The 25,031-nt window shown below is 40.7% G+C and overlaps 3 protein-coding genes across 3 annotated transcripts; 1 reads left to right on the top strand and 2 right to left on the bottom strand.

The window, feature by feature from the left end:
- Positions 1–3,426: 3,426 nt before the first annotated feature.
- LOC135721389 (arylsulfatase B-like) lies at positions 3,427–9,306 on the bottom strand. Its single transcript, XM_065243585.2, has 8 exons — positions 8,863–9,306; positions 6,820–7,006; positions 6,366–6,556; positions 5,472–5,679; positions 4,555–4,798; positions 4,375–4,445; positions 4,151–4,303; positions 3,427–3,980 (listed from the first exon to the last, which is right to left on the bottom strand). Exons 1-8 carry the CDS (start codon positions 9,103–9,105, stop codon positions 3,724–3,726), a joined length of 1,554 nt encoding a protein of 517 aa, XP_065099657.1. The 5' UTR covers positions 9,106–9,306; the 3' UTR covers positions 3,427–3,723.
- Positions 9,307–9,640: 334 nt separating this feature from the next.
- On the bottom strand, positions 9,641–19,515 carry dmgdh (dimethylglycine dehydrogenase). The gene is made up of 16 exons (XM_065243584.2): positions 19,240–19,515; positions 18,835–19,006; positions 18,626–18,724; positions 17,805–17,969; positions 17,440–17,644; positions 13,901–14,149; positions 13,619–13,817; positions 13,292–13,461; positions 12,944–13,097; positions 12,632–12,797; positions 12,162–12,292; positions 11,510–11,727; positions 11,238–11,395; positions 11,086–11,145; positions 10,612–10,746; positions 9,641–10,299 (listed from the first exon to the last, which is right to left on the bottom strand). The coding sequence occupies exons 1-16, from the start codon at positions 19,320–19,322 to the stop codon at positions 10,090–10,092; spliced, it is 2,574 nt and encodes an 857-aa protein (XP_065099656.1). The 5' UTR covers positions 19,323–19,515; the 3' UTR covers positions 9,641–10,089.
- Positions 19,516–20,174: 659 nt separating this feature from the next.
- bhmt (betaine-homocysteine methyltransferase) lies at positions 20,175–25,031 on the top strand. Its single transcript, XM_065243583.1, has 8 exons — positions 20,175–20,333; positions 20,627–20,759; positions 21,342–21,454; positions 21,661–21,852; positions 21,978–22,125; positions 22,323–22,505; positions 23,801–24,029; positions 24,475–25,031. The coding sequence occupies exons 1-8, from the start codon at positions 20,310–20,312 to the stop codon at positions 24,653–24,655; spliced, it is 1,203 nt and encodes a 400-aa protein (XP_065099655.1). The 5' UTR covers positions 20,175–20,309; the 3' UTR covers positions 24,656–25,031.

Consider the following 25,031-nt stretch of genomic DNA (forward strand, 5'->3'; position numbering starts at 1 on the left):
CACACACACACAGAGACACACACACGCGCACACACACACACACACACACAGAGAGTTGTGTTTATAATAGCTCAGTGCAGTCTGGTGACCTCGCAGGCTGAGATTGGATGTATTTGTTTGGATGGTACACATTCTTCACCCACTGTAACCCTGACAGACCACCAGCCATCACAGCAAACACCTCTAAACAGATCTCAGATCAGACTGAAAACCTCTTCTTTCATCACAGATGTATTAACACTGCACAATGACGTCACACAGCTGAAGAAATAAGAGATGTGTAAATACAAACCTCACACTTAAGTACCATAAAGAAAAAGAAAGAGTTTAACAAGTTTAGTATACTGGTTAGTGAATAATTGGTTAATTTAACTCGAGTAATCCACACTGACTGTACATTTATCAGAGGACTAGTAACAGTACTGTAAACACAACATTCAATCTGAAACTGAACAATTCATCTTCTAGCTCGATATAAACATGATGAGTAAACCTCTGTTGAAACACACCTTACACTAAACACACTGTTTTTACCACACAGGACTAACCAGATGAAGTGGACCAGCAGACATCCAGTAAACCATCAGTGATCAATAAAACATCACTCAACTCTCTCTCTCTCTCTCTTTAAACATTCAAACATTAAAGAATAAAAATATGTTATGAAATAAAAATGATTAAAGTGAGAGAGAAGATGGATGGAGTAAAACGACAACAAGAAAGTAAGTTGAAAGAAAGACAACAGGAAAGAGTGAACAGATGGATGAGTGAGAGGGCAACAAACAACATGAGAGAGAGAGAGAGAGAGAGAGAGAGAGAGAGAGAGAGAGGGAGAGAGAGAGAGAGAGAGAGAGAGAGAGAGGGAGGGAGAGAGAGAGAGAGAGAGAGAGAGGGTCAGTATTACAGCTGTTAAGTTCCTATAAAGTGATGATGTATTTTTGGAGGCAAACCCCAGTAGTGAGTTATGTTATAGCACTTCTGCTTCCATCATCTCAAAGTCAATCAGGTTTTTTCATTGGTTTCCAGTTAAACTCCTTAAATAACACACAGGGTTCACATAAGCTCAAGATATTTTCTTCTATGAAATAAAACACTGAGTAATATCCTCACTCGTGATGTTTTAAAGGGGCTTATAAAGGGAGGTTGCTAACTAGCTGTTGGGAGACTTCAGAAGTAAATGGGGACTTTAACCGTCATCATGGATGAAGTTTGCAAAAACAACACGAGCACAATTTCCAACAAACACTGATCCAAAGAGTATTTTATTATCAGGTAAGATGTTTATAAATGTGTTTAATAAAGATTAAAAGAGCTGTGATGATGTCGATGTCAAGACACAGCTGCTGTACTTCACTTGTAGCCTAAGGTTTATTCACTTAAATTCATTAAAGTTGTGTTTATCTGTGAAGATACATGTATAAAAGTGTCATAAACTTTTGTTAAACACACAACTTATGGGAAAAATGAACATAAACTCTATGGGAAAAATGAATGGGCTTTTTGTCGAGGGAAACCACTGTCCGGTTAACTTCCGGGATGGCCTACAAAAATACATCATCCCTGCAACACACTATTTACAACAGATCAAAGGTTAAAGGTCAATTCTACATTAAGTCTTTCTCTCAATGTATAGGGTGCTTCCTGTGACCCTTACGCAAAATAACCATGGTTTACTACAGTAAAAAAAACATACTTACTGTACTAAAACAATGGTTTTGCTTATAGTAATCAATACACAAAAAAAAACATGGTTCATTTTCATGAGGAGACACACACACAGAGACACACACACAGAGAGAGAGAGAGACACAAACTCAACCCTGTGTGTGTCTGTGTGTGCGTGTTAAGTCTTGTGGGTTAGGCTTTATTTAGTGTGAGATTGTGCTCTTGGCTTTATCTCAGCGTTTACACACAAACACCTCTGATGAGAATGAGGAATTCTGGGAAACCACACAAAATTATAACCTTCATCAGTCAGACACTAAAGCTAAAATAGAAGATGAGCTTTACTCCAATCTCCTGGGAATCAACGCAAGAAAAACACACAGCGACTCTCCCAACACAAACCAGGTGTGGTATCTTCTACAGCAACAGAAATGATCTCATTGTGTCCATTTGAAAGCACTGTTGGACATCCAAAGCTGAGGATAGACACAATATCACACACAAATCCATACAAACACTACATCAGAATTGTAACACAACACAGATGAATTATATATACAGTATATAGGTGTACAGTAAAGTAAGTCATCTGTATATCATGTAGATGGTTTAAATCACTTACCAGCATCTGTGACGTCATACGACTTTCTCTCCAGCACACATGGTTAGTGTTGAGATCATGTGATCTTCTGTGCTGAGATCTTTAGTCTGCAAACCACAAAGAAAATACACAATCTGGATCTCATTTAACACACGCGCACACACACACATGCCTGCGTGCACACACAACATTTCCTCATTTCTTTGAGGTCCCATCTCTGTTATTTACACTATTTGATGGTTTTATATATTATATATATGCATTTATTAATCTATGAAAGTCATTTAAGCACAAACTCCATAAAGTGAAATCCAATAAAGACAGACAGAGAGACAAACAAACAAACAAACAGAGAGAGAGAGACAGACACACAGACAGACAGACTGAGAGACAGACAGAGAGACAAACAAACAAACAGAGAGAGAGAGACAGACACACAGACAGACAGACTGAGAGACAGACAGAGAGACAAACAAACAAACAGAGAGAGAGAGACAGACACACAGACAGACAGACTGAGAGACAGACGGACACACAGAGATGTTAAGCGTCTGGCTCTGAGTGAACAACTTCAGCCAATCACAGATCTTTATTTCACAGGCAGAGGAAGTTTAGTGTCTGGTTACAGGAAGTCATCTTGACTCATTCAGTCTCTAGAAAACTCTAAACCTCTAATCTCTTTTCAAGCTGTTTCATTTCTCTCATTGTCAAACATTTCTTACAGAAACCACTCTACAGATCTCAAGATCTTCTTCTGTTTCACATTTGACTGCTTAAAAACTCAAATCTAGTGAAGAACCCTCATGATTTGACGGTCATCTGAAGTAAACAATAGGGGAGAACCGGGCCAAAAGTAACGCGGGACGAAAGTAACAAATCGATTTTCTCTGAGCCCAGATAACATTTGCATCCCAAACTATGAGCGCATCTTAAGCACACAAACCCTTACCAATGTCTACTACATGTTTCATTTGTCTCTCTTTGTGGAAGTGACACACACACACACACACACACACACACACACACACACACACACACACACACACACACACACACACACACACACACACACGTCCACATCCACACACAACCACGTCCACACACACACACGGACGCTTTTGCTTCTGGACTCAAGTGCAACACAAACACAAAACTGTTGATTGTAGTCTTTAAAATCAAACACTGACATTTATTATTCATAATATGAACACAACAAACATAAACACAAATCTTATTAGACGCACAACATTCACAGTAATCAATCTTTTCATCTTCCTTTTAAATAAGTTGCTAAATGTTTGACTTCGGCTCTGTGAACTGTGGTTGTGTTGTGTTTATTTTCTGCTGACAGACCTGCTGCTACTACAGACAACTTACAACTGACACAAGCTGCTCTTACAGACAGTGTTATATACTCAAACACAACACAACACAGAGACACTGAGCCATCATCATCATCATTGCCAGGGTCCCCACGCTCCTGAGGGTCCGGGGTCACAGCGAGGGTCATCAGGGGGAAACGTGATTGGCTCCGCCTCTTTCTGATAATGCAGCAGACGTGCGAGCAGGAAGTTGACAATCTCTGGGTGCTGATGAGAAATCTCCACGCGTTCCTCTGGATCTTTCTCAACATCAAACAGCATGACGTCCTTCAGCGGCTCAGAGACCTCAGAGAACTGACGGCCACCAGGGGGCGCAAACCACAACGGACATCCTGAACAACAGCACATACAGGTGTACAGATACGGCAACTTCAGTGACGATACACAACAACTACTCATTTCATCTGCTTTTTTAAGACCACAAGATGAAATAAATGATGTTCAGAGTGTAAAAGAGGAGATGTTTGGGATTAAAATGATCAAACAATGACAGAGACGTTACCGGGATAACCCGTTAGAAGTTTCCAGTTCTTGTATCGAATGGCAGCATGAACAGACACGTTAAACTCCGAGCGCTCCCCGTGAGCCGTCGGTCGAACCGCTGACGATCGCAGAGACTCCATCAGAAAATCCTCCGACTCCTCATCACCTGGACCTGCAGATGTTGAGATGATTACTGAGGGTTTCATCATCATCATCATCATCATCATTTCATCTCACACTTACAGGCAGCGATGTCTTCATACAGCGGGTCAATGTTGTGTAAGAGTTCCACTCGAGGAGACGCTTCACCACGACTTAAACACACACACACGTAATGTGTAAGAGTCACACTTCTGCAGCTTTGCAGTTCCTTCCACTAGTTAAACATTAGGTAAAGAGTAAGACTAGTACTGAAGCATTCACCTGATCGTGTCCCACACATCAAACCCATCCAAAGGTTTGGTGCCGTTAGTCGACGCCCCAGCCAGACCTGCCAGAGTAGGCAGCCAATCAGAGATGTGAATGAGCTCTCGACTGACGGTTCCTGGCCGCTCTACCAGTGGTCCGGTCACGAAGGCCACGCCTCTGACTCCGCCCTCCCAGAGTGACCACTTCCTTCCACGCAGCGGCCAGTTATTTCCTCCTGACAGGGTCTGACCACCATTATCTGACCAATAGAAATGAAACAGCGCCACCTTATGGACTCATCTCATGATTGTCACTTTAAGTTACACAACTCTCATGTTGTATAAATGTCTTTATTTTGATGAACGTAATCAAATTCGTGGGAAAACAGAATACTATGAAAGTGAATGGGGCTTTGATTATGAACATTGCTCTAAATATCTACCTCAGTGTTCATCAGAACAAAGACACTTTGATTTTTGGGTGAACAATCCCTTTAATTAAAGCAGGCTTCTCAACCTTTTTCATTTCAGGGCCTCATAACAATATTTCAAGCTCTTTCACGCTCGAAAATTTCTACCAAATTAAATATACTAGAGCTTGTCATGACTAGACGATGTCAAACACCATGAGAAACACTATGAGTTTCTTAATTCTGTTGAACACAAAGTTTCTTAATAAATGATGGTACCCATTGACTTCCATTGTAAGAAAAATAAAACTATGGAAGTCAATAGGTACCGTCAACTGTTTTTCTGTTCAACAGAATAAAGAAACTCATCCAGAAGAAACTTATAAAGAAGTTTTATTTTTGGGTGAACTGTCTTGAACTATCTTCATTAAAATTCCTTTACAAAACAACTAAATGAAGAGAAATGTGTCTGAAGTGTCTTAAAAACATCATTTCATGCAGTATGAGTTTAGGGTTGTAGTACCTGTTGAGAATATGAACACAGTGTTGTTCCACAGTCCTGTATCCTGAAGAGCTTTGCTCACATTCCCCACAGCTTCATCCATCGCTGACACCATCCCTGCATACTTACGCCGATTATCATCCTTGATGAAACTGTATGGGGCGACGTAACGCTCGGGTACCTGCATGGGAGCATGAACCGCCTGCAGCGCCAGGTACAGAAAGAGAGGCTGCACAAAACAAAAACAACATTTAAAAACTTCTGAAGAAAGACTCAGACATCTCGAACACAGATCAGATTCAGTCAGTGAACCTTTATTATTTGCTCTTGAGAATAATACACCTGTTCATCTATTTAAATGGGTTCATTATGGTTTTCCCAAACGGGATTTTTTTCAGGATTTTTTTCTTGTTCCAGCTAAAACCTGTGCTGAATGTGATCAGAAACTGTGTGGTAATATATCACTAGCTGTGTTTCTATCACACTGATTTCATGTACATTATAAAGTATTGCATAAGAAACGAGTGATAGAAACGCCACATTTTGAATAAAATGTTTTTTCACAAAATAGTTTTTCCGCTGGCTTGAGGTGGTTTTTGATTTATGCCATAAAGAGTGAATGTGAATAAAGGGAGATGGAAACACATGTTCTGATGTAGTGAACATTAAACCCACCTGACTTACTGTATCAGCTGATGTTGTCTTATCATATATGGGGCTTGACGTCGTTGCCCAATCGTAACTAAATGTAGTCCTGTCTCCATGTTCTAAGCGTGCCTTGCTTTATTTACTGTTAGTTACTCGATTACCAATACCACCGTTATCCGCTCAAACAATGTAATGGAAATGCACCTAACACCCCTGTGTGTGTGTGTGTGTGTGTGTGTGTGTGTATGAAATATTGTGTTTGTTTACATTTTCAGGTGTGTGTTGTTTAATGATGTCCGTGGCTCTTTGTGTAAAGAGTTCAGTTGAGTAGCGTCCTGTGTAACGTGTGGCCACATCTTCACCGTCCCGCAGGTCCAGAGCACAGCGAGTGAGGTTCAGAGGTGAGATGAAACTACATCTGTGATGGGTGAAATATTCTTCTGAACCCGTCAGGTAACCTACAGAAAACACACACACAACAACATCTAATAGAGTCACTTTAATAACATTAAACACAACTCACAAGAACGTCACAAACTTTCTGTTAAAACAGTATTCAACAACTGTAGTGTAGGACTTTAAATGAGTTTAGTTTGGGATGATTGATTGGATGGGCTGCAGGAGGAGGGGCTTAATGACATCAGCAGGTAACTAACTCTGTGTTATAATGACATACAGTATGATTCATGATCTCATGATTCATTGAATCTGACTTACATACCAAAAAATGACTGAAATCCTCTGTGTGTTGGCAGACAGTCTCTCGTGAACATGCCCAGGTGCCATTTTCCCACCATATGCGTGTTATAACCGCTGTCCCGCAGGATCTGTGGCAGAAATCTCTCATCCAGAGGAACACAGTACGGCTGACACGGCCAGATGATCTGATGCTGGAGACCAGTGTGAATCTAACACACATAACACATACAGTTACACACACGGACGCACGCACACAAACACAATCAGAGCAGAGCTCAACATTATTATTCATGACCCTTTCAAATAAGTTAATAATAGATCATTTCATTCTAAATGCAAATCCTAGGGTTGTAAAACTGACTCTGGATCATTTTTGCTCTTAATAAAGACACAAACCTTCTGTGTAGATGTCAGAGAATAATTTAAAAGATTATTACAATGAATTCTTTGGCACCTTTATTCCAAAATTAAGAATTAGTTAAATTAGGACATTTAAGAAGTTTTTAGAAAACTTTTTTACAAATACCTTTAAAAAAAAAACTGATGTGCATCTTGAGACAAACTATGTTTGTAAATATAAATGTATATGATATGTTAAAGGGGCCGTGTCACAAGACTTTTTAAGATGAAAAATAAATCTTTGGTGTCCCCAGAGTACGTATGTGAAGTTTAGCTCAAAATACACAATACTAACCAACCGCAGAAGCGCAGAACCATACGTCATGACAGTCTGAGGCCGGAAGTGGGCCTTATAAGGTATTCCGCTACTTCTGTGTTTTTTGGACCGTTTCAAACCAGTGTCATTGCACGGCTCGGTCAATGCAAGCTTTTGTCAGTAAATAATACAGTGATATGTTCATGCAGGAATGCGGTTTTTCTTTCTTTTATGCTCCGTACGGACGCTAACTTTGTTAGAAAACCATACCCATTATATCAAGACCATGGACTGTGATCAAGACCCACGTCGAAATGCAGGGCTTGCACAAAGCGTTTACTTGACATCAAAGTACCGTGAGATCAGAGTGCGTGTTCTGCTTCTTTTAAGAAATGTATTAAAAAGATTTCATTTGCAAAAATATATTTACAATATTTGAGATGCAACTACTGTATATTATTTATAAATATATAGGGTGATTTCAGAATGACTGAGATATATATAATGTAAAACGTAAGAATTGTTATTTGCTACAGACAATTGTTAATAGTTTTTTTTAAAGGTATTGCGGAGGATTTTCTTTTTCCGGGTGAATCATCAAGACTATTGGTCCTCCTAGTTGTCAATCAGGAGTGTTGCCCAATTGCATTTTTTTAAAAAGTGGAGAAGGCGGTTGTTCTCTAAAATTCATTTAAGTTAAATGTATAGTTTATTATCCATTTTTTTATGTGTCATAAATGAATACAAATAAATTTAACACAAATCTTTAAAAATAAAGCTTAACCATTTGATTTGAATGGAAATTCATTTTAATAGATTTTAACGTTTAATATTTCTCCGTCCACCTCCGGTCTGAGATTACAAGTCCGCCACTTCCGGCCTGAGACTGTCATGATGTATGGTTCTGCGCTTCTGCAGTTGGTCCTCTCTCAAAATACCCCACAGATCATTTATAAACATGTTAAAATTAACACTTTGTAGGTGTGAACAAAAATGTGTTGTTTTTGAGTGTGTCCTTTAAAATGCAAATGAGCTGATCTCTGCACTAAATGTCAGTGCCGTGGTTGGATAGTACAGATTAAGGGGTGGTATTATTATAATAAGATCCCCCTTCTGACATCACAAGGGGAGCCACATTTTAATGACATATTTTTCACATGCTTGCAGAAAATGGTTAACCAAAACTAAGTTACTGGGTTGATCTTTTTCACATTTTCTAGGTTGACAGAAGCACTGGGGACCCAATTATAGCACTTAAACATAAAGTCAGATTTTAATGATTTGTCCCCTTTAAGATACATCAGTGCAAGATGTTTTTAAATGAAGTCAGCTCAAACCTGCACTAGACTTAAACCCGTTAGTGTGGTAAAAGTGTTCGATGTTGTATTTATGTGAAGTGAAGTGCAGTACCTGATACCTGCCGGTCATCAGCTGATTTCTGGACGGGGTACACAGCGGCTGAACATAGTAGCGCTCCAACCGAACCCCCTCATCTGATAAACGGTCCAGATGAGGAGTTCTGATCTCAGATCCGTGATATCCAACATCATTCCAGCCGTAATCATCGGCCAAAATAAAGACGATATTCGGCTGTTTGCCATTAACATGAGCGAGAATAAAGATGATGATGAGAGAAACTTCCCTCACGCACATCTCGAGAAACTTCCGTTTACTAAAACACGGAAACGCTAAACAGTAAAGTCACGAGACATAGTAACCACCGACTGACTGATTAAAACCTAACTTACTAACCAACATAACCAACTTCTCAAAACGAAAGACAAACGTCCTCCCGCTGCACGTTAACAGACTCTAGTTAGTATGTCGAAGCTTATCAATGGTGAATATTCAAAATGCTACGGTGACGTTTCTCAGTAACTGTCCAATGGCGACTGTTTGTCTTATAAATATAAAACATGACGCCTTTTCCCGCTGCGTCCAGTCACGGGATGTAATTAATATTCATAAGCAAAGGCGTGTTCGACTTCATACCGGTAGTGTCTGACATTAAAATACCGCGAGATCGATTGGAGAAACCATACGGAACAGTCAGCTCTTGCAGCACTCTCGCGGTACTTTGATGTCAAGCGCCGGTTGCCGTGCGCTGCGTGAAGTCCACACACATTTTGGATTCGTTCAGTTCATGTGCGGCCCGATGCTTTATGAGATTAAATAAACTAACACTTCATTAAAGCAGCCAAAAAGAGATTGTTTATTCAGATGGAAAAAATACAGTACAGTACAAAGATACAGAAAGAGACTCATTTAAGTGATCATACAATCATACTGGAATCATTTGTTTTGTATAGATTGTTTTTATCTCTTCTCTGGCGTTAAGACTCGCGTGTTACTTTTAGGTGGCATGTGTGATCACAAAACTAAAACTAATACTTACAGATCTTATAGATATGTACACATGATTGTGGAAATACAGTAACACACACGCACAGTGCAAAGCCATAACGAGTTTGTGTTTAATCCATAATCATGTTTGCTTCAGGCTGTGCCGTGTTTTTAAAGACATTCACAGGGTGATCAACAATAAGAATCTTGATTTTTTTATGAAATGAAATTATTCTTCAAAACTAAAGATAATCCAGTGATTAAGTGTAATCTTCAGTCTCGTCCAGTAATATCTTAGACCTTCTTGTTCTTCTTCTGTAGTCGTGTTCTGGTGGGTTCGGTGAGAACCAGTGGTTCTTGAGTCACTGTGGCCGGGTACTTTTTACCCACAAGTTCCACTTCTACCATCTGTCCAACATTAACCAGATCCACCGGTAAATAACCAAACGCCAGACTCTGCTGTGTGCTGTAGCTGTATGATCCTGATGTTGTATTTCCAACAACCTCAATGGAGAAGAAGAAGAAGAAGAAACATCTCTTTAGAGCCGAGCAATCATTATTTACCTCACAGAGTTTAGTGTTGTTTCATATATGATTGATTATAATGTTAATGAATCTGTAGATGATGAAATAAAGGGTCCTGATCTCTTGTGTGTTTGTGTAATAACAGAACGGTTCTGGTGTAATCTGCTGTAGTTTAGGAAATGATGCTGTGAAACATCCCGAATGAGGAAAGTGTTTTCCTGCATCTCTTGCAATTTCTACTTCTTTAAATCACAAATTGAGTTGTCAGTGCTGAATGTGATGATGAAATACTTTGCCGTTATGCCAGATGGTCTCGTTGCCCTCAGGGTCGATGTTGTCTGTGTGTAGTGTGAGGAACGCCAGTCTGCGCTTCAGACCCTCAGCTTTGATCTTCAACAGGGCCTCTTTCCCAATGAAATCTGCAGGCTGATACACACATACATCATTGTGATCATGAATCAGATCTTGTATTTTAATTGTGTCTCCTATGATGAGAGGAAACTTTGATTTGGTTCTGTTCCTCAGATGTTTCTCTTATCCAAGTAATCTCATGCATCTCATCTACAGTTTCAGAAAAGATCTCAACATTGTCATTGCTCAATTTCAAAATGAACTCCTCATAGTCTCCTAAGATCAGATGATCTGAGCTCAGCCTGTTCACATGATCTCTACTCTTACTCTTCAGTTGACTTATTCATGTCTATTTTAATGTGAGGTATAAAAGAGTAACGTCTGTTCCTCTATGTGTGTGTGTGTGATGATCACCTTATTGAGTTTGATAAAATAATCCAAACCAGCTTCTAGAGGATTTGTGTCACAGTTCATCTGACAAAAGAAAATATCATCATTTACACATTGAAACGGTCTGTGTGTGTGTTTTACATGTGTTGATTTGTGCATGTGTGTGTGTGTAATACCTCAGCACCCCAGGCTCTAAACCCTTTCTCCAACCTCAGAGAGCTCATGGCATACGTGCCAAAGTTATCGATCCCCTCCTCCTGTCCGGCCTCTATGAGTGCTTGATACACCACTGCCATCTTACTCATGTCCATGTACAACTCCCAACCCAACTCCCCTGTAACACAAACACACAACCACACACACACACACACACACACACACACACACACACTGTATACACTGTCATGTTTACTGAGAGTTGATCATCATGAATTGTGAATGCGCTCACCTGTGTAGGATATCCGGATGGCCTGGACCGGAACGCCGGCCAGCTGAATGGATTTGTATTGCAGGAATTTGAACGCTGTATCACTCATGTCTTCATCTGTCAGTTTCTGCAGAACCTTGCGAGAGTTGGGCCCGGCGATGCCAAGAACACCCATATCATCGGTCACATTAGACACGCTGACATGATAAGAGCCAGAAGACACCTCCTGCTCCATCCATCTATCAGACACACAGAATAACATCAGTCAACACTGACATCACTGCATCAGACTCAACACAACACACTACAGTGCTTTAGCTGAAGTCTCCTGAGTGTTGACTACGAGGAGGACGCTGCTGTCTGGTTACTTACAGACCCAAGCTTGTATCTCATTGAGATTTAAATCATTAACACTTACTAAGAGTCAGAGTAATAGTGATTAACTAAGTCTCTCTTGAGCTAAAGGTAAATGCACTTTCATCCAGAAGAGGGCGCTGAGTGTGTGTGTTACTGTAGGCTGCACACACGGAGTTGCTTTCTGATTGGATGAGATGAAGGGGCAGAAACCAAACACACACACACACACACACACACACACACACACACACACACACACAGAGACCCTCCAGATACTTTTGTGTCAAACATCACTGATGTGCGTGCAGTAACACACCGCAGGTCATGCAGCTCTGATCCTGAGCCTGTGATGAGCAGAAACTCTCCAGGTGCATGCTGGGTAACTGTGACCTCAGCATAAACACGCCCTCGTGGGGTCAACATGTGACTAATGTTAGTCTGACCCACCTGAGAATGAAAAATGAACATCATCAGAAATATCAAACCTCATAGACACCAGCATCCATTAATACATTCAGTCTTGTGCTTTACTATGTTTTGACCACAGCTGACCATCATTTTATTATCCCTAACAACAACATGATTAAACACTCGCTGCTTTATTAAAAAAGCTGCGTTTACCCTTCAAATTGTGCAAAGTGAAATTGGGATTTAAAAATTTGGCCATTGGCAACACGCCATTTATGAGAACCTCCCATAAATCACCAGAAGCATTTACGCTCACATGAGGTGATTTTCAGGTAATAACCTTAAACCTAAACCAAGATCAGTTCATCAGTTTCTGACCTTCGGCAGGCTGTTGGCCAACAGTCGATCAAGCAGTTTGTGTGAATCTTCTCCTTTCACTACGAATTTCCCAAAAGGCGAAAGGTCAATCACACCCACTTTCTCCATCACCAGTTTACACTCACGCCCGACAGGTCCAAACCAGTTAGTCCTTCTGAAACTGGGTCTGCAGAGAGATGAAGTCAAATGAGATTACTGGTTATTATTATTATTGTGAATAAATGACTCCTGTAGGGTTCCTGAAGTCAGGAGATCAGATCAGAGTTATGTGATTGTTTGTTGGTTGATGATTGTCTCTCATGTTTATCTTACTTGTATCCGGTGTCATCTCCTGGTTTGTGGAAGTAATGTGGCTGCTCCCAGCCTGCATGGAAACCCATTGAGCATTGATCCTTTAATAACTTATAAACACCACTGACTCGGTTTGTGGGGCGGCCTGCAAAACGCTCCTCTTTAGGGTAACCCACTGAAAGAGAGAGAGAGAGAGAGAGAGAGAGAGAGAGAGAGAGAGAGAGAGAGAGAGAGAGAGAGAGAGAGCGCATGTCAACTTATTATCACAAACAAGACCACTGCAGCATCTCATACAAACCCTATGTCTGTCTGTCTGTCTGTCTGTCTGTCTGTGTGTGTCTGTGTGCCGGACAGTTTTTGTAGACTCACCAACATTGTTGAACCCATAAGACTCTCTGGCTTTGGCACACAGGTACGGTACAGTGGTCCAGTGACCGTATCGGTTAGGGTCACACTCTATGAGGTCATATGGTGGCTCTCCGCTCATGATCCAATCACTGAGAAACTTGCCCACTCCTCCAGAGTGAATGATACCATACCTGTCAATCAAACCTCCAACATTTGACCTCTCCTCATAATGCAACACAACTGCTTGTATATTCAAAATGAGTGTTCCTTTTGATGTTTAAAGATCTTCCTGCGTGATGAACTATATAAATCAATAAATGTGTTTGTTGAAAAAGTGCATCGGTTTACCCAAAGCCAACAGCAGTCCAGTAGTTACGAGCACCCTGGTGCGGTCCGATCATAGGCAGCAGGTCAGGAGTGTATGTGATCGGTCCAGATACAATATTGATGATGTCAGCGTTCTTCAGAACCGGCACCATCTCCATGGCCATTTCTACATGATCCATGATCCGGTCCAGATCAGACTCGAACAGTTCCTTACCAAAACCTTTATAAGAAAAATTTGTGTCAAAACATCTTTCATATGGTTAGTTGCTGTCTGTCTGTGATTCACATCTATCATGCGTTTACCAGGAGGAACCCCGTCTGTAACCCATGAGTCCTGAAGAACCATCTTCTCCTCCTTCTCGTAGGGTCCGAACAGAAGGCCGTCACGCTCCTGACGCAGGTAATACGAGCCCTCCAAGTCTCTGATGACGGGAAGTTCACTCTTCAGGGCCTTGACTTCAGGAATGGTTGCCGTGACGACATACTGGTGATGGATTGGAATAGTGGGATGCGGGAAACCGATCATTTGACCCAGTTCACGTGCCCAGAAACCTAAAAAAACACAACAGAGAGAAAACAGGTTGATATTCAGAGATGACACATTTAAGGCGATGTGGAGAGTTGATGAGTTTTTAACTTTGTGTCTGATGTTTTTCTTGAAGAGAAACTATAAACTATAAGTTCAAACTATAAACTTAGTGAGGATCATTTGATTGAAGAATTATCTTAAATATTCTGGTTTATGCTGAGATCTCAGAGATTGTGGGTTTTTGCGGGCAGAGACTGAGATATTGTTGAGATATACATGAGATTACTGGGACCTTCTTTAAAAAAAAAAACATTGACTCAAGCACTTCATCACTGTCTAGAAGAAACACCCAAGATATTAAAGAGATCTCATCTGTGCTTTATCTTTTATACAGTATGAGGTTGTTAACACCTGGAAATAAAGGTGCTCTAAAGGGGGTCACACACCGAAAGTGCAGCTGAGCGCCGTCGCGTCTAGGACAACTCAGAGGTATTGTAGAACCGGAAGTGCATATTAAATAGGGCAAGCTTAGTCAAATAAAATCTACTTCAAAATGCAAAATATACGTTAGCAGCCAATGTTAGCCGTTAATGATTTAGGACAAATATGATGTTATTTAATGTTAAACTTTATGAGTGGTGCTCTGTAGCGCGACAGAGATTTGAGCAACTTCCTGAGTCGTAGCTGGGCGCCGTGGACAGACGCCACCTGTCGGCGCCGGTGTGCAAACACTCATAGAAAACAATGTGTTAGGTTTTTTTAGAACGGCGCGGCGCTGAGCTGCGCGTCCGGTGTGCGACCCCTTAAGCAAAACTGTGTAACATCACTTCTTGTTGACTTTCAAAGTGTTGTCAAACTAAACGAAGAGTAGCTAACTCCTCACCCTCTCTTCCATGCTTTCTGAATGAGTCATGAACGTGCCCAACCCTCACTCCCAAATCCTTATTGTCGTTTATTGGCTAGAACACTTTGCCGATCGGATCACAAGACGATGGAGAGACACATTCACGTTTACACCTGGTATTGCAATCCGCTTCTGTCCTGATCACTTTAAAGGTGATGGTTTATCTGCTTACATTTAAGTGCGTGCAGGAGAAAATGGTAAAATGGTAAATGGACTGCATTTATATAGCGCTTTTAACAGACCTATGGCCATCCAAAGCGCTTTACAATTAGCCTCACATTCACCCATTCACGCGCACATTCATACACCGACGGCGGTGTCAGCCATGCAAGGCGCCAGCCAGCTCGTCGGGAGCAGCTGGGGGTTAGGTGTCTTGCTCAAGGACACCTCGACACTTGGTCCGGTGGAGCCGGGGATTGAACCACCAACCTTCCGGTTTGTAGACAACCTACATGAACCACTGAGCCACTGCCGCCCCCTTAAAAGAAAATGCAAGATCCATGTCAAACATAAGAAATGACAGGTTTTAAATCAATATGAACTAATATTATGTCTGAGTCCGCTGCTTGTGTTGTGAGTAAACATGTTGCACAGTGTTTTGATATTTCAGTGCAATTTTCACAAGCTCTCAAATGAAACAAAAATGAAAGAGGCTTTGGTTTTATCAATGGAAGCCTAAAGATATCGCTGTACACTGTGTGTTTGAACTAGAAGTCACGGCCCATAGAAAAACATTGTGCTTAATACATCACATTAGATCAATAGACGGAGAGTAGCCGCTCTTATGTGGCTGTTAATACATTCAAACACATGCACTTAATACTAATACCACAATACACACACACACACACACACACACACACACACACACACACACACACACACACACACACACACACACACACACACACACACACACACACACACACACACACACACACACACACACACACACACACACAGCAGATGCAGTAGTTTAATCTTCTCAGATTTTGTGTCTGTCAGCTCAGAGTCTCTTGTACTAATTATAAACCCAAGAGTAATGTAACACATAAAACCCACAACACACACACACACACACACACACACGCACGCACGCACGCACGCACGCACAAATAAATTTCCTCATTTCTTTGAGGTCTCATCTCTGTTATTTACACTATTTGAATAGTTGTATATATTATATATGCATGTATTAATTTATGAAAGTCTTAAACATTAAAGCACAAACTCCAAAACAGACAGACAGATTGATTGACTGACAGACAGACAGATTGATTGACTGACAGACAGACAGACAGAAAGACTGAGTGACAGACAGATGGACTGAGAAACAGACAGACAGACACATGGAGTTGTTAAGCATCTTGCTCTGGGTGCAAAACTTTATCCAATCACAGATCTCTCTGTCAAACATCATTACTTCATTAACTAAACTGTGCTGAATGTGAGTGAGTTACTGAGGTTTATGTGCACATTAATCCTGTGATAAAGCAGAGAGGCGTCTGACACATGACCTCTGATCATTGGCTGAAAACTAAATCGTTGGCGAATGCTGATTGGCTGATTATGTAAGAGAGACAAAAATTCAAAAGACACTCACTGATTTCAATCTTTGACTTTGTCAATATTAAAGATTTTGTTGGAGCCATTCTGTGTATTGGCATGGGTTGGTGCTGTGATCTGCCACAAGTCTTCTTAAGACGGGGGTTAATTACTGCAGGTGTGGTGCACAGCGAGGTGCATGGTTTTTGACCACGAGACACAGAGTATAGTCAAATCATGGAGACTGAGAGTTAAGTTTATTTTGAGGAATGTTTTACTTTTCATTACGTTAATAAATGGATTGGCATATCCGGCTTTATTTTTGAACTTTTGAAAGTTTATTATACTTGCTTTAATTATTTAAGTCAAGAGGAAACAAGCCTGCAAAAACAACTTAAATGTGTGCCAACAGATATCATGATTATACTTTAAACAATGCTCTTTACATTACATGAGATGATTTGATGAAGAATCACTAAAATAACTTTAGCTGGGTTAAGCTCAGACTGTGTCATATACGGTTTATAAACCTCTCTCTAATCAGAGACATTGGACTGTTGAAAGGTTAAAGGTGAACGCGTCCCTGTAGCAGCAGAGGTTCTGTGGTGTTTTTTTTGGGTTTGTTATTGATTCTGGGAAATGTTTGAGATCAGTGTTAACCTTCAAACCCTGTGTGACTGCACAATGTGTCTCAATGTCTTATCACTGCTGGTTAAACTCAAACTCCAATTAACAAACAAACTACAACACAAAAACCACATAAACCATCTGTTTGATATACAAACACAATCTACCCGAGTTCACTTTAAAGAGTCCATCACACATACAGCGACCGCTGACAATATAATCTGGGCGTGGGCTGACCTGTCGCGTTGACGATGCGATTGGCTCGTATGGTCCCGTGTGGTGTCTGGACGTCCCATTTGCCATCGGGGGTTGGCGTGAGAGCCGTGACGGGGGCGGGTTGATAGATCTGAGCGCCGTACATACGAGCACCTGCTGCTAAAGCCATTGTTAGAGAATATGGATCAATGTGCCCATCACCAGGGTTATAAAGACCAGCTAACACCTGAAACACACACACACAAGATGAAGATGAGATCAAAACACATCAGGTATATTAATGTGATTTAATATGATTTGAGAAGGTCAAGTCCATCTGAATGAAATGAAGAGATGCTTTCTATTAGAAACACATTGGTAAACATCACAGCATCATAAACTCGTGCCTTATCCATGCTGAGAAGAGGAAAGAGCTCCTGGATCTTCTCAGGGCCGATGAGAAACTGTGGTGTCGGATGCCAATGAGTTCTGCTCATCTGATATTTCAGCTCATCGACTCGGACCGGAGTGGATGCCAATCTGATGCTGCCCGGCTGATGAAACCCGACAGCCTACAACACAAACACGCACACAATTCACCTACAGTACATCTCCATAAATCTGCCAACAAATCACAGACAAATTAATATATATATATAAACTATTGTTAACAAGTTCATTCAGGTCAAGATAGTATTTTGTGTATACAGGGTTTGAAATGAGGGGGGCTGGCGTAGTCCCAGACCTCCTATTAGCATTGAGGGACGCCCTATAAAACACAAAACATATATTTAAGGGGGGTCCCCTGGTTTTAATTAAAATCAAAATACTACATGAATTTAAAGTTATCCTGCTGTCCTGCCACAAAACCATACTGTCCATTATTTGTCCCAATTTCGCAAAATAAATGAATCCAAAAGATTTCTTGTGTTGGTTTAAGAGCTTTTAAAAATTCTTAAACTATTTTTTTTCCCACACTAATCTGAGGGGTATAAAATGGTTAGGGGTTTCTGTTAAGGGTCATTTGGGATTTCTTAGATTAAAACATTGATCCAGGATCACATCTTTATTGAAATAACAGCGACCCTCTAATGAAGGGGGCTGGGCCGGGGGTGGGGCTTAGCTAGGGGACCCCCATAATCTTTGACCTAATTTAAACACTGAGTGTATTTGTTCACTTGATCAATATGTGTGATGTCATGAATAATTAATCAGCTCTGTGTCTCACCTGTCCGGTCTCCTCCTCCAGCCGCTCGTAGAGTTTAATACTGTAATAATGGATCTTCTTCAGATTAATTCCTGGATGATAATATGTGGTGAGTCCCGCCTACAAATGACATCATCAATACACAGTCATTACCCAGATGATGACACGTTCAGTAGGAAAGATGACATCACAGATGAAAAAAAAATTTTGCCTTATGAACGTCAAATTACCGCATGCCATGTGGATCCAGCGGTCAGTTCAGACTTCTCCAGCAGAACCACGTCCTTCTGTCCGGCTTTGGCCAGATGATACGCCAGACTGACCCCAACACATCCTCCTCCAATGATCACAGTCTCTGCTGAGTCCTTCAACCGTTTCCCCAAAACAGCAGAACCTCCATCCCTGACAACACAACATATCACAACACATTATAACACAACACATCATAACATAACACATCACCAAAACACAACCAAACTGTTCAGATGATTGACATGCAATGTGATGACCAAAAACACGTCATCATCATTAAATCCGACATTGGTTTATATTTATAAAGCATCATATTTTTTTCATATTGTCAACAGTATCTTTTATGATTACAGATCTCTTATGATGTCGTGTTGCTCTCTCACCTGTCATCTGTGGTGAAGCTCCGCGCAGATTTTCTCAAAGATCTTCTGCTGTGAAACTTAAAAGCGTTTAACACGCGCGACATTCTGCGTTCAGATTCACTTCACCTCACTGTCAGTTCTGCGTGCACCCGCCGCGCGCGACACAAACACGACACTGAAGAAGAGACATATACAGTACAGTACTGAAGAGTGTCGCGACGCAGCTCACGAATGTTGACGCGACGCTCGCATGGCCAGAAGTGTATTGACAGCACATTCCTCATCTACACTCATGCTGCATAAATATCACTGACAAACACGTGACTGAATATCTGCTGTGAAACACATTTACTCTCATTATTTTATTATATTCATGAAAAAAAACCTTCTTAGTATTAAAATATATATATATATATATAGAAAGACAACTACAATGGAGGATTGCACATTTAAACATTTGTAAAAGTAAAGGCATGCGAGTTTGATTGATTGATTGTGTGTTTTTTGGACTTCTGATCTGTGATATCTGTGAATGTTGTGACCTCTTTTCTAAACAGTCTGAGAGAATCAAAAATCTGCTCTACAAACGAAGATTGCATCACTCCTGAAGTCTATATCTCTGTGTGTGTTTGTATGAATGTTTCTGGAACAGTTAAATGTGTCAAGGCAGCACAAATATATTATCAGTTCATTACAAACAGCTGATATAACAAACACCAATGATAATCAGACACAGATCAGACTCAATAGATGTCTAAACAAAACGTGTGAGTGTATGAACTACACGAACATTTATCGTAGCAGAACTCTTACATTAATATCGTCATGATTAATGTAAAGTGAAATCTGATCAGAGTAATACTGATATTATTATTGATCAAAACACTGATGATGAAACTGATATTTTGAATGATTTTGTTATCGGACGGACAGATTGGGACACAGACAGACAGACAGACACACACACAAACACACACCCCTCTGGTGTTGTCCTTTATAAAAGCTCAGAGCTCATGTTCATCATCTCACTCCAGACTCACTCAACTCTCCCGAAGGTCTCACGCGGTCTCTGAATCTACGGCACGAACATCATGGCACCATCCGGAACACAGAGGGTGAGTTACAGATTAATTAATCTCTTAAACACTGTTAAATTTACCAAAGTAAATTCCTATAGTAAAGCGTCAAATAAACGAACCAGGAGTGCGTTTGACGCGCGTGAAAAAACATTTTCAGCGCGCACAGAGAAATTCAGAGAGTTAATTTAATTTACCTCAGCTGTGTCTGACGTCATACAGCGCCCTCGCGCAAGTGGACGAGCGCTGTTTTATAGAAGAAATGCTGCCAATATTAAATAATGTATTTTAAAATGTAAACTCTGTGTGTGTTATTTTCTCATGTGTTGTAGGGTATTCTGGAGCGTCTGAGCGCAGGTGAGGTGGTGATTGGTGACGGAGGTTTTGTCTTTGCTCTGGAGAAGAGAGGTTATGTCAAAGCTGGACCCTGGACACCTGAGGCTGCTGCTGAAAATCCAGAGGCCGGTGAGACAAACACTAAAAATGATTATAATCTTATCTCTCATGTAATACTTAATGACGTATGCACATGACATATGAAGTCCCGTGACGTCACGTCACCATCTGTACCCTTACTGTATCATGATGTAATCACTCAATTTAACTACAAATTTAACATACAAAGTTTTAATCCACCTGACGCTTCGTCTCCCCATACAGCAAAAAATATAATGTATGCTAAATGTATTTTTGAATTTGAAAATATGTTTATATAAAGGTTAAAACTAAATATATTTTAAAATGTAATTTTAATGGCAAGCAAACACTTTTCTAATTTTACAGCCCATATGGCAAGAAATGTATTCTAGGCCAAAATATATTTTAAGTATATGCTAAATACAATGTTATTTAATAGTTTACAGGTTTGTTAAAATATTTTCCAATGTTTTGTGAATATTCCTTGCTTTAAAAAATATTTATGTTGAAAATATTTCAAAATATACAAAAACTGTGAAAAAGTATACTGGTGAAAATGAAATATTATTGCAGTATTAGTCATGCAGATCTAAGTGTGATTTTATTTGGTTCTCTCTCTCTCTCTCTCAGTGCGACAGCTGCACAGGGAATTCTTGCGCTCTGGGTCAAATGTCATGCAGACGTTCACTTTCTATGCCAGCGATGACAAACTGGAGAACAGAGGCAACAAACTGACTTTCACTGTAAGCTGCACACAGATTCTCATCGACACATGAAGACGTTTGTTTGCTTTACATTGAAAATATAACATTCATCTTCTAGTTGCCTTTAATCTTAGAGCTGATATGTTGCCAAACTCTGATCTGAGATCAGGGTGCAGAGAGCACAGCACAGTCATCGGAGATAACCGTATAGGAGCTTAACGTTCAAACAAAATTGTGATTGACAGGGCCAGCAGATCAACGAGGCCGCTTGTGATCTGGCCAGAGAAGTAGCCAATGAGGGCGATGCGCTGGTGGCGGGCGGAGTCTCTCAGACGCCTTCGTACCTCAGCTGCAAGAGTGAAAATGAAGTGAAAAACATCTTCAAAAAACAGCTGGACGTCTTCATCAAGAAGAATGTGGATTTCCTGATCGCTGAGGTGAGATTCCAGAGTTTCACAAAGAGATCTAAAAACTTTCTTAAATGCAGCTCAGATTTGCTGAGATGTCAAAGGTTGCAGTCAGACATCAATAAAATTTGATTGATTGATTGATTGATTGGCAGTATTTTGAGCACGTGGAGGAAGCTGAATGGGCCGTGCAGGTACTGAAGGCAACAGGAAAGCCTGTAGCAGCCACTCTGTGTATTGGACCTGATGGAGACATGCATGGAGTGAAACCTGGAGATTGTGCAGTCAGACTCGTCAAAGCTGGTGCATCTAACACACACACACACACACACACACACACACACACACACACACACACACAGAGATCGTTATTTAGTTATTGTTTTAGGAACAGTTAACTACTTGGCCATGGTAAAGCAGTTATTTAATGTCAGATTCAAGAGAAGAGCTTTATATTATGAAAGATGTTGTGGAGGATAAATTTGACCTTTGACATCCAGGTGCTGATATTGTTGGAGTCAACTGTCACTTTGATCCTCTGACCTGTGTGAAGACTGTGGCTATGATGAAGGCCGCTGTAGAGAAAGCTGGACTGAAAGCTCATTATATGGTCCAACCACTGGCGTATCACACACCTGACTGCAGCTGCCAAGGATTCATTGATCTGCCCGAGTTCCCCTTCGGTAAACACACACACACACACACACACACACACACACACATTCTGGTTTCCATGTTTTGTGGGGACATTCCATAGACGTAATGCATTTTATACCGTACAAACTGTATATTCTATTCCCCTTACCTGCCCCATTCCCTAACCCCAACCATCACAGAAACCCTTTTCCTACTTCACATTTTCAAGAAACATCATTCTGTTTGATTTATAAGCTTGTTTCCTCATGGGGACATCAAAATGTCCCCACAAGGTCACAAAAATACTGGTATTCCTATCTTTGTGGGGACAATTGGTCCCCACAACGTGATAATTACCAGGTACACACACACACACACACACACACACACACAAATACGCTATAGCTAATTCACAAATGCACAGCAAGAGATTTGCAAAATCAACGTTTCAATCTTAAATTCGTTGTCCTAGACAGCAATGAAATTGAAAGGAGACTTCAGGTGAAGTCTTTTGTTTCTCAGATGTTTCTAGTAAGAAAGATCTCAACAAACACTTATAATACTAAATTAATTATGGGTCAAACCTCAGGTAAACATAGCTACCAACCAACAGCACTTTTTTGGATATTTGAATAAGTTTTGTTTACTTAAAATTCTTTCAAAGTTTAAGATTGTTTTACATCATTCATTTTCTTGTGGTGGGGCACAGAGGTATGCTCTCTACACAAGGGGGGCGCATGCCGAAAACTTTAAGAACCACTGCCATACAGAATGTTAATACTTTTTTTTTTATGATGTAAAATAACTGTGGTGTCCCTTGAGTACATATATGAAGTTTTAGCTCAAAATACCCCACAGATAATTTATTATAACATGTTCAAATTGACACTTTATAGGTGTGAGAAAAAATTTGTAGTTTTTGATTGTGTCTTTTTAAAATGCTGATGAGCTGATGATAATGCAAACACTGATCACCATAATGGTGGTTTGTTGAAATTGAAACTCAGTTTGGCTGTCAATTATTTTCTCTCTGCCTTAAATGGCAGTGTCATGGTTGATTTGTGCAGATTGTAGGTGGTATTATTATAAGAAGATCCCCTTCTGACATCACAAGGGGAGACAAATTTCAACAAACTATTCTTTTAACATGCTTGCAGAGAATGGTTTATCAAAACTAAGTTACTGTGTTGATCTTTTTCACATTTTCTAGGTTGATACAAGCACTGGGGACCCAATTATAAAACTTAAACATGAAGTCAGGTTTTCATCATATGTCGTCTTTAACACATTTGCATGAAGCAGTTTTAAAGTGTCAACGCACATTATGTTGTTTGTCTGTCAGCTCTGGAGCCAAGGATCCTGACGCGCTGGGACATGCAGCAGTACGCCCGTGAGGCCTATAAGGTCGGCATTCGCTACATCGGAGGCTGCTGTGGCTTTGAACCGTACCACATCCGCGCCGTGGCCGAGGAACTGGCGCCCGAGAGAGGATTCCTGCCCGATGCCTCTGAGAAACACGGACTGTGGGGCAGCGGATTGGAGATGCACACCAAACCCTGGGTCAGAGCCAGGTAAGACTAACTAACACACAGAAAACACTAACCAGTAACCTGTTTGAGTGTTTTTAGAGTTACTCTGTGGTTTTGGATTTGAATCACAGACAGCCGGTAACTCGTACTGCACAAGCGGTGTGCTGTTACTCTCATAAACTGACACTGCAGTCGATCTAGAGACCAAAATACTACAGACTTTTGACCTTGGTAGCAACCACCCACCCAAGCAGATTTATGCAGACGCTTTTAACTGAGCAAATAACAGCTAAACGAGCTTAACATTTTCATCTGTAGTACCCTGATCTGTGTGTTGCTAGCACCATCGTTTGATCTAGAAAATACTTGATTATGCAGAACTCACATCTTCTTGTATTAATCTCTTACGTAGGTCAACAGCAGATTGCAGTAAACATTAACATGTATAAATAATTTATTATATGATGGTGCTGTCTGTCATCTGCAGAGCACGTCGCGATTACTGGGAGAAACTCAAACCGGCATCCGGACGCCCGCTGTGCCCATCCATGTCCACTCCTGACGGCTGGGGAGTCACCAAGGGACACACCGAGCTCATGCAGCAGAAAGAGGCGACCACTCAGGAACAGCTGCGTCCACTGTTTGAGAAAGCTGATGCCAAATACTGACGGGGTCAAAGGTTGGGCTGTCACCTGACAGATGTGTTACAAACAGGGGACTGAAGAGAGACTGGGATACAAACACAGAAAATATCTGTCATATTCTCTCTCATGTGTTACACGTACACACTTACAAACCGAACCAAAGCAAAAGTATTGAATATGACGTTTACGTCAGCAGGACCAGAATTTCTTTCTTAATCTGTGAGCTGACAACATTCTGTGTTTGATGTGATTCAGCTGCGGTTTATGAGATGTTGTGATCCAGTAACTGATGTGTGATGATCAGCAGTACTGCTGCCGTCCACATCTTCAGAACACTCCAGTCTTACCGCGCTGTATCAAAGTCTTACTGATGCTCAATAAAATTTGATCCTGATCTCAA

The sequence above is a fragment of the Paramisgurnus dabryanus genome, chromosome 18 (assembly GCF_030506205.2).
Source record: "Paramisgurnus dabryanus chromosome 18, PD_genome_1.1, whole genome shotgun sequence".
NCBI lineage: Eukaryota > Metazoa > Chordata > Actinopteri > Cypriniformes > Cobitidae > Paramisgurnus > Paramisgurnus dabryanus.

Coding starts and splice junctions, on each gene's coding strand:
- dmgdh (XM_065243584.2), bottom strand. CDS start 19,322: ATGTCGCGCGTGTTAAACGCTTTTAAGTTTCACAGCAGAAGATCTTTG. Junction 11,728..12,161: donor TCAGAGCTGCATGACCTGCG/GTGTGTTACTGC, acceptor TGTGTCTGATAG/ATGGATGGAGCAGGAGGTGT. Junction 10,300..10,611: donor CCATCTGGCATAACGGCAAA/GTATTTCATCAT, acceptor TTCTCCATTGAG/GTTGTTGGAAATACAACATC.
- bhmt (XM_065243583.1), top strand. CDS start 20,310: ATGGCACCATCCGGAACACAGAGG. Junction 20,334..20,626: donor CACCATCCGGAACACAGAGG/GTGAGTTACAGA, acceptor CATGTGTTGTAG/GGTATTCTGGAGCGTCTGAG. Junction 20,760..21,341: donor TGCTGAAAATCCAGAGGCCG/GTGAGACAAACA, acceptor TCTCTCTCTCAG/TGCGACAGCTGCACAGGGAA.
- LOC135721389 (XM_065243585.2), bottom strand. CDS start 9,105: ATGTGCGTGAGGGAAGTTTCTCTCATCATCATCTTTATTCTCGCTCAT. Junction 7,007..8,862: donor TGATGACCGGCAGGTATCAG/GTACTGCACTTC, acceptor TATGTGTGTTAG/ATTCACACTGGTCTCCAGCA. Junction 4,799..5,471: donor TGTGTTCATATTCTCAACAG/GTACTACAACCC, acceptor TCTATTGGTCAG/ATAATGGTGGTCAGACCCTG.